Source organism: Sinocyclocheilus rhinocerous, unplaced genomic scaffold, assembly GCF_001515625.1.
Source record: "Sinocyclocheilus rhinocerous isolate Xijiao unplaced genomic scaffold, SAMN03320098_v1.1 scaffold178, whole genome shotgun sequence".
Classification (NCBI taxonomy): Eukaryota; Metazoa; Chordata; class Actinopteri; order Cypriniformes; family Cyprinidae; genus Sinocyclocheilus; species Sinocyclocheilus rhinocerous.
The window spans coordinates 420097-429475 of record NW_015653463.1 but is presented as its reverse complement, the minus strand read 5'-3'; the positions used below and the strand labels follow the sequence as shown (position 1 = coordinate 429475).

Genomic DNA, 9379 nt, shown 5'->3' with positions numbered 1-9379 from the left:
ATCACCTTCAACTCAACCCGGCTAAGACAGAACTGCTTGTGGTTTCAACAAACACATCACTTTATCAAAATTTCACCATCCAGTTAGGCTCATCAACCATAACTCATTCAAAAACAGCTAGAAACCTTGGAGTTGTGATTGATGATAAGCTGAATTTCTCAGACCACATTGCTAAAACGGCCCAGTCCTGCAGATTTGCTTTATACAACATTAGGAAGATCAGGCCCTTTCTTTCAGAACATGCAACACAACTCCTTGTTCAAGCTCTTGTTCTGTCCAGGCTAGACTATTGCAATGCTCTCTTGGCAGGTCTTCCAGCCACTTCTATCAAACCTCTACAATTAATCCAAAATGCCACAGCAAGATTAATCTTTAATGAGCCGAAAAGAACGCATGTCACACCTCTGTTCATCAATTTGCACTGGCTACCAGTAGCTGCTCGCATTAAATTCAAGGCATTAATGTTTGCCTACAAAACCACCACTGGCTCTGCACCCATTTACCTAAATTCATTACTTCAGAGTTATGTGCCCTCTAGAAGCTTGCGTTCTGCAAGTGAACGGCGTATTATTGTGCCATCTAAAAGAGGCACAAAATCACTTTCACAGACTTTTTCATTAACTGTTCCCTCCTGGTGGAATGACCTGCCCAAATCAATCCGAGCAGCTGAGTCCTTAACCATCTTCAAGAAACGACTAAAAACACATCTGTTCCACCTTTATTTGACCCTCTAACTCTAACACTTTCTATTCTATTTTAATTCTACTTTATCTATATTTATCTTATTTTTTATTTTTTTATTTAAAAAACAACAACAAAAAACAAACAAACACTAGCTTTCTATTTTTTTCTATTCTATCTCTACTTGTTTTTCTTTGTGTGTGTGTGTGTATATAATATATATACTGTATATACACCTTGCTACGTATACTGCGTTAGGCTAACCGAGACTTGTCATTTGCACTTATATATTGTTGCTCTTTTGTTAGTTTTGACTGCTTTTATTGTCCTCATTTGTAAGTCGCTTTGGATAAAAGCCTCTGCTAAATGACTAAATGTAAATGTAAATGTAAACAAGCAAGCCCAGCCCAGATGAGAAAAAGTAACCCAAAAGCAAAGTAATGCATTACTTTCCTTAAAAAGTAGTGCAGTAATGCAATTAATTACTTTTTTTAGGGAGTAACGCAATATTGTAATGCATTTCTTTTAAAAGTAGCTTTCCCCAACACTGGTGTCTGGGCCTTTACATGGAACTGAGTTAAAGTATAGAGTTATAGAACTGAATCAGTGTTGGGGGTACTCGAGGACCAGCATGGTAACCATTAGTTATTTCCTAGGCCTAGATGCAATATGTGAGTGTCAGTGAGGTCAGACAATGATGATGGGTGATGGGGTCTGGCCTGATGGTCCTGTTCATCCCAAAGCTGTTCAGTGAGGTTCTGGTCTGGATTTGTGGTCTGGATTAAGTCAGTCAAGTTCTTCCACACCAGACTCATTTCTACATGGACGGAGTGATTGTCATGCTGGAACAGAGAAGGACACTTGGCAATATAATGTATTTAATAAACAAACACAAAAGAATTCAGTCCATCCATAGCTGCAGTATTATATTGGCAAACTTTCACATTAGCACCACTCACTGATAGTGATGGTATGAACTGGAATAAGACCAGCTGCATATTTGGTCAGTGACTTAGAAACCGTGTTGAAACTGCTGGGAGTGACATTCTGTGGACAGGAATTTTGAGACTGGGAGCTCACTGTATCATCTCATCAGAGAAACACTGAGCGTTTGCTAAAGTCAGCAGTGTCCTATCTGGAGCAGAGCGAATGTGAGATAGCAGGTGCGTTATGCAAATGTATTATCACCAGAACTAGTTCACGTAATGAGTCCTGGTGCTCTTTTCACAGCTCAATCACAGTTTGACCCATTTCTATATTTTAAGACAGTCTGTTTCTCAAATAATCTTCAGCCTCATATCTGCAGCAGCAGGTTAATTTCTGTCCTCATTTTCTGAACTAAAAGCTTCTGTTGTAACCCAGTTCATAATATGAGCGCTAATTTTGATGTCCATTCTGTCTCTACCAGTGTTTGCGAAAGTTACTTTCATAAGTAATGCATTACAATATTGCGTTACTCCCTAAAAATGTAACTAATTGTGTTACTTTTTATGCAAAGTAATGTGTTACATTACTTGTGCGTTACTTTTTCTCACATGGGCTGGGCTTGCTAACAAAACTGCATATTGAAAGACAAAACTCTTTCAGGTGACACACTAAATGCAGATGTTAATTTCAGTGTGCTTCTTTAGTAGTATGCAAATACTTGTGCTAAGCCTTTATCTTGAATCTCCCATATGAGCAAAGGTCCTGAAACACATAGCTCATAGTTATGAAAACTTTTGAATGATTTAACATGAACGAACAGACAGGAAGCTTCATACTGAGCAAAGAGTCTCATGTTATAGTCTTATAATACTTCCTTTTATATGGTAAACCTGACGACTTAGTGGACAGAAGACATATGCTGATGATCTGAACTGACTCTGTGCAGCACTATAAAGATTTTGCTCTACAAGGTTTTGTAGACTGCAGGATGCAGGTATGAATACTTTAATCATTTTCATCACTGTTGATAAATGAGCTTTGTCTTATCATGTAGGTTTAGAGGTGTGTTGGATTTTAAGATTTAAGATGTCCAGCATTCAGTGCATTGTGTTTTCATTTATATTATTATAGTTGGCTGCTTTGAATGGCTGCTGGCAATGTTCCCTTTGATTTTAGCAGTCATTTCCTGGACGTGGAGTTTAATAATGGGGGCGTCATGTGAATTTGACAGGTGCTGGCAACCAGGAAAACACCCAGCATTTGTGTCTAGTCCATCAGGTTTTGGCTTTACAATGAGCAGTAATGAGTTATGCTGATATAGTCTGTATGGTGCCAGCCAAATATGTTGCCAGCCAAGCAAATGCCCCACTCTAATAAGATTTCTCCAGAACTTCCTGCTGTTTTGACAATGCTCCCACATAACGTAGCTATGGTACAGCACTTCACAAAGCACAAATCCCAACCCTGCGCCTGGAGGACTTCTGTACCTTCCTGCTGACTTCAGTTCCAGCTCTGCTCCAACACACCTGCTTGTGTTCTTCAAGTAATCCTGAAGACCTTGATGAGCTGGTTCTGGTGGGTTTGATTAGGGTTGGAGCTGAACTGTAGGAAGCTAACGCTCCAGGAGCAGGGTTGGCCCTCCATGCTTTAAAGGGACTTTAACTGTGACTCGTTTCAATAGAGTGCTGCAGGGACGACATATTTGTGTTGGCCAAAAACTGGAAACGAGTTGGCCTTTTAGCACTTACAGTCAGAGCTAGATTACTTACAAATCGTAATTGTTACTGATTCCAAATTACATGACAAAAATTGTAGTTAGTAACATAATCCATTACATTACACATTTTAGTTAATATAATCAGACTACTTGTAGATTACTTTTGGCCTATCTCGTTTTCCACATTGATTTAAATAGGATAATCTTATTGATATAAAAATACAAAGAGTAAGAAAATATATTCCATTTGTTGTTTTCAGCATCATGAAGTGCAGATTATATTACGTCTATTTCCCAAACTGGGTTTGTGAAGGAAATGCAGGGGGTTTATGAGTTCAATGAAAAGCCAATAATTAATTAAATCATTAAAATGTTAAATTGTGAATTTGTAAATTTGTGCATTTTAATGTGTTTGAAAGACAAGCGCCTTCCAAAGTAATACATGGTAAAATAACCGACTGAGTGATCATTCAAATAAGAATTAATGTGTTTAGTAGTTGATGCAATGTTCAAATACTTCTTAAACCTGAAGAGATTTTTGTAAATCCAGTGGTCAGATCAATGCTGTGTAGCCACCTGAATAATGACTGATCTCTGTGTCAATGTCCACAAAACTGGAAGACTTTCAATTAATATGTAATCATGTAATCCATAAAAAAGTAACTGTAGCCTGATTACGAGTATTTTAAAATGTCATGTAATCTACCAGTACTTAATTTTTGGAATCTGATTACTTAATCCAGATTACATGTAATCAGTTACTACCCAGCTCTGCTTACAGTTCCCTTGTCCTAAAATCAATGTGGGTTTTTGGCGGAAAAATGCTTTCCAGGGAGAATCACCGTATGGCCATGGTTTAATTTTTGCTTTCACGCAGGCTCGACTCAAAAAAGAGTCATACGACTCGGAAATCAGCTCAACCAATCACACAGTGTATGCCCAGCTTAAAATAAGGTCTGTGGTTAACACAAGCTCAGTACATTTTCATATCAGAAAATACATCAGTAATAGCACATTGTGATTTCTTTAAAGCTTTTTACTCAAAAATTGTCTTGAAAATTGTGGTTGCTAACAAGTAGCTATATGGAACTACAGAGGTGGTTAAACACTTTCACAGCCTCATTTTGTTTATTAAACACACTCTTGCAAACTATTCTAACACAAACTTAGAGGGGTAAGGGAAACCACTGAAATAAAGATTGAAAGAGTTGTCAAAAGTGATGCAACCATGATGTAGTTCATTTACAGCCGTATAGCTTCTACTTAGGCTTCCAAATTTATTAAAGTTTTGTTCATTTGTGAAGATCATCATGATGAACAAATCATTTAAGAATTTCAGTCTTTTGTTGGTCAACAGAGCTTATTTTCTGCCATAATCCAAAAGCCAATAGAAAAATCGTTTTGGGTTTTTGTTAGTGGAACAAGGGTGATGCAAACGTTTGGGTGGTCCACAAAAATATATCATCACTGCAGCACTCAATTCATCATAGTCTAATAAATCATGTTAAAATGCTCTTCTTTGAAATAAACCATTTCTCCAACTAAATTTATGTGAAAAAAATGCAATCTGGGTGGACCAGTGCCACCCTGGCCCTTATGCTCCTGGGACCCGATCCTTGTGAAACTTGAGCTTTTCACCCAACACAGAAAGATTAGCCATCCTTACAGGAAATAGGAGATCATCATCATGGTAAGACTTCCTTCCTCTGCGGCCGTCCAGCTGCAGTCACCCTCCAGGGCCCATCAGCGCCAGTCTCCTACCAGCCCACGGAAAGAGGTCCCTCTGATTCACCATCTGCAGAGCCAGAGAGCCAGGGGTCACCTAGACCCGTCTGTTCCAGGAGGTGCGCTAAAATATTAGAATATTAAGAATAATTGCATTGACCTGTATTGGATTACTGCACTGCTCAAGCTACAGCTCTTCACTGAGAATCAAAATCAGGACAGCTGTCACAGTCCACACTAGATGGGACAGAATTCCCTAATTGGGTTTTATGTCAAGGGAATTTTGAAATCATGAGCCAGATGAGTCCTTATTGCCCCAAACTCCCTTCTGCTGCCAGAGTGAGCTTCCTCCATTCAGAAGCGGGATCGGACACTAACGCCAGGAATCCAGGGATCAAACCTAAACTGAGCCCCAAGCCTCTTGTTCTTCCACCGGTAAGCCCCAGCAAGCCGCGGCAGCCGCACACGAGCTGGGTGCACAGCGCCAAACAGAAAGAGGAAGCTGGAGTGAAAGAGAGGACGTCCTTTCTGTCTGCTGTCATCGAGCGGACCTCAAAGCTGTATGGATACACACCTGCGCTGCATCCCAGCTCCTCCGGGGAGACTTCATCACTGACGGCAGAAGCACAGTCTATTGCAACACAGACCGCCATGGTGCCATCGGCCAGACTTAGACCTGCAGTTCCTGTGAAGGTATATGTGCTTTTACTAATGCTGCTTCTCTGTTATTCATTCAACACACGGGGAATTTAGATACGCTTATGTGTATATCTGATGGGTTTATGCTGTTTTATGAAGTTTATTTACTACATATAACTGATTCTGAGTGATGTGCATGTCGTGGTCTAGTCTGGTCAGTGCTGTTTTAGACTGGTTTGAAGAGAGCATCTTTGGGATTTGAGCATGCTGGGTAATGTTTGTCTCTCCACCCAGATGGGCTGATTACAGCGGAATACCTCACATTAAATGGACTAGAACCAATTTTCATCTTCCTACTTTACTTTTGAAAAGTTGGAGAATTGTAAAATGGTTCAAAACCAATTTGGACATTGAATTCATACTTAAAATGTGACCCTGGACCATAAAACCAGTCTTAAGTCACTGGGGTATATTTGTAGCAATATTTGTAGCAATAGCCAAAAATACATTGTATGGGTCAAAATGATTGATTTTTTATGCTAAAAATCATTAGGATATTAAGTAAAGATCATGTTCCATGAAGATATTTTGTTAATTTCCTACCGTAAATATATCAAATCTTAATTTTTGATTAGTAATATGCATTGCTAAGAAATTTATTTGGACAGCTTTAAAGATGCTTTTCTCAATATTTTGATTTTTTTTGCATCCTCAGATTCCAGATTTTCAAATAGTTGTATCTCGACCAAATATTGTCCTATCCTAACAAACCATACATCAATGGAAAGATTATTTATTCAGTTTTGAGAGAAAAAATTGACCCTTATGACTGGTTTTGTGGTCCAGGGTCACAAATGAGTGAATGTAAATGTATGGAGAAAATATCAAGATGTGTGTCATTTATGATAGCACAACCACACTTTAAGCAGAATATCTGAGTTTGAGTTTGTACAGTTTCTGCTCAGACACTTGGGTGAACTTCATACATACACTACAAGCTGATGAAGCATTTATTTGACCAGATCGCTTGCCTTGATATTTTGTTTTCTAGTGTTATGACTTAGAGTCCACATACTTTTTTGGGGCCACCGTATTCTTCTTTTAGATCCTCACATTCTCAAATACAGCAGATAAAATAATATTCATGATAGTGAAATGTTCTTTTGTTTTAACATGCTTTAAAGATAATTTCTTACCAAAGCAACACAAACATCACAGCAGCACAGAATTAATATTAAATTAAGACCAGATGAACTGAATCATGGAAATAAATTACCAGAGGAAAAAAAGAGACACAAAGAGGTGGTGATCAATCAAATACAGATCATTAATAAACACAATTACACAGATACTTTTATCCAAGCAACATACAGTGCATATTCATGTAATCAAATTGCCCTATATAGAAACTATTAGTGCTGTAGTTTCTCTGGGATCTTCAAACAATGTTCAATGTTCAGTTTAGCAATATCAAACAAGTGCTGTTGATATTTAGTACAATAGCACAGTATACAGTTGTGAATGTGATGCTTGATTTTATAACTGTTCAATAAACAAGAATTGAATCTTGAGTGATTTAACTTTCAAACAAAACTGGGCCAGAAGTAAAAAAAAAAAACAGGAAGTTGAACTTTGGGTCTTTTTGATAATTACAAGTTTGTATTTGAACCTCTTTTACATATATACATTTAATTATTTCATCCAAAGTGACTTACAAACACGGCCAATTTAGTAACAGGAACCAACAGTGTATTTGCAGTACACCGCGCCAAGTTTCACATGCATCAGCACAGTCTTAACCTTTTTGCCTATATATTTATTTATTTTAAAAAAAGTTTTATATTAAATATTATTTTTTGTTTGTAGATATAACTTCATATTTACTTTTAACATTTTTTTTGTGTCCATAATTTAGTATTTTTAAAAAATATATATATAATTAGAATATTTCTGCCATGCATCTTCCAGAAGTGTGACTACATGAGATCTAGCACCAAGTAGTTTCTAAACATAATTTTTGTGTTGAGTGCATAAGTTGAGTCAAGCCATTTTATAGGTAGCACCCTTTATAATCCACATAATTTCAAAGCAGAATTTTCCTAATTACCTTAATAAATAAAAAGAAGCAAATAAAGCTTTTACTGACCACAATATTTTATTTATACAGTATGTAAATAGTAATACATTTTTTAATCATTGTTTTTGTTATATAATAGATATAGACAAATATTATCACATTGCTCACGCCCCTAAACAGTTGGTATCACAGAAAAGCCCTCATGAAGATTTCACATCTGGACTCAAAACAGGGTCATGCATGATGACGTCTGAGATATACACTGTAAATAGGTTGCTGTAAATTTTACAGTAACTTACTGGCAGCTGGATGCCAGTAAATTACTGTAAAAATGTTTACAGTATCATTACGGTCATGGCATTTACAGTACCATAATGTCTTTACTGTATTTTATTTACAGTATTATTACCGTATTTTCATTTACAGTATCAGTACTGTAGAGTTTATTTTAATTTAGTTTAATCATTTTTTACCTGTAAAAACAATCCAATCCATCTCTTCAGAATCTCTGTTTAAAGTAAAACTTAAAACTCACCTTTTAGAAAAGGCTTTTAACATCTGAGTCGAAACACTTTGCACACCAGTTTAGAACATCTGTGCTGTTTAGACACACAGACATCAAGAATCAGCATATGAATCTCAACAATGGTGACGATCATCAGACAGATTCATGTTGCATTGCATTCTGGGTGCACCAATCATAACTCATCCATGGCTCCCAGCATGCATTGCGACATGAATAAATTATGCAGCTGCATTGTCTTAGTATTTTCTATTATTTTTACTATTTGCTTTTATTTTTGTTATTTTTTGTTGTGACTTTTTACTGCCTTTTTTCGTGACGTTCAAAAATCACATAATAATGATCAGAATATTTTGTCACCATTGCTGAGATTCACATGCTGATTCTTCATGCCTATGAGTGCCAGAATTTAAACCTCTTTATGAACCATGTTTATAAAAGCCGATTAAGAAGATTTTTTTCACAATGTTATCTCATATAACAATAGAAAAAGCATAATAGCACTACAGTTTTAGATAAATTTCAATCAGAGATTCAGACACATGACATGATTGTACCATAAGTTCCTTGCCATCACATATGTGTTTACCACACACTATTGTGCCAGCCAAAGAGAAACTTAAATTTAAAAAGTCAAGGGTCAAGAGGCAACTAAAGCAACCACTATTCACAAAAACGGTAAGTTGAAAAAAAAAAAACATCTAAACATTAATTCTCAATAAAGAGCTTCTGTTTTAGATACTCCAGAAATAACGTCTAACTGGTTAGTAATGCACGAAGCTGGTGATGCTGTTTGTAGAGTTGTTCAATAATCTTCTGCTGAGATCTTGAGAGATTTAATGTATTTTATTTCAGTTGATTTCATCTAAGGCTGTGGCTGAAGTCAGTTGTAGTTCTTGTGTTTCTCTTTTCTTCAGTGATTCTGCTTGTTAACAGCAGCTGTTCATCACTAATGCTCAATCAGCACTTAATTAATCACATAATTATCTCATTAACTTTAACACTGCTTCAGTGTTACTTTAACACTCTTTTAGAGTGGGACCATATATGCTCCGAGCAGTGTTAATTTAACACTCTGGATTTTACTGTG

The 9379-nt window shown here is 36.8% G+C and overlaps 1 protein-coding gene across 2 annotated transcripts in view; it reads left to right on the top strand.

Moving 5' to 3' along the window:
• Positions 1-5545: 5545 nt before the first annotated feature.
• The window catches only part of psd3l (pleckstrin and Sec7 domain containing 3, like), a 120699-nt gene continuing 116865 nt past the window's right edge, over positions 5546-9379 (top strand). The window contains exon 1 of one of the 2 annotated variants that reach the window (XM_016522073.1): positions 5546-5743. In XM_016522073.1, coding sequence (XP_016377559.1) covers positions 5702-5743 — 42 coding nt within the window. In that variant the 5' untranslated portion in view covers positions 5546-5701. The remainder of the gene's footprint in view (positions 5744-9379) is intronic. The other variant, XM_016522074.1, reaches the window with a different exon arrangement.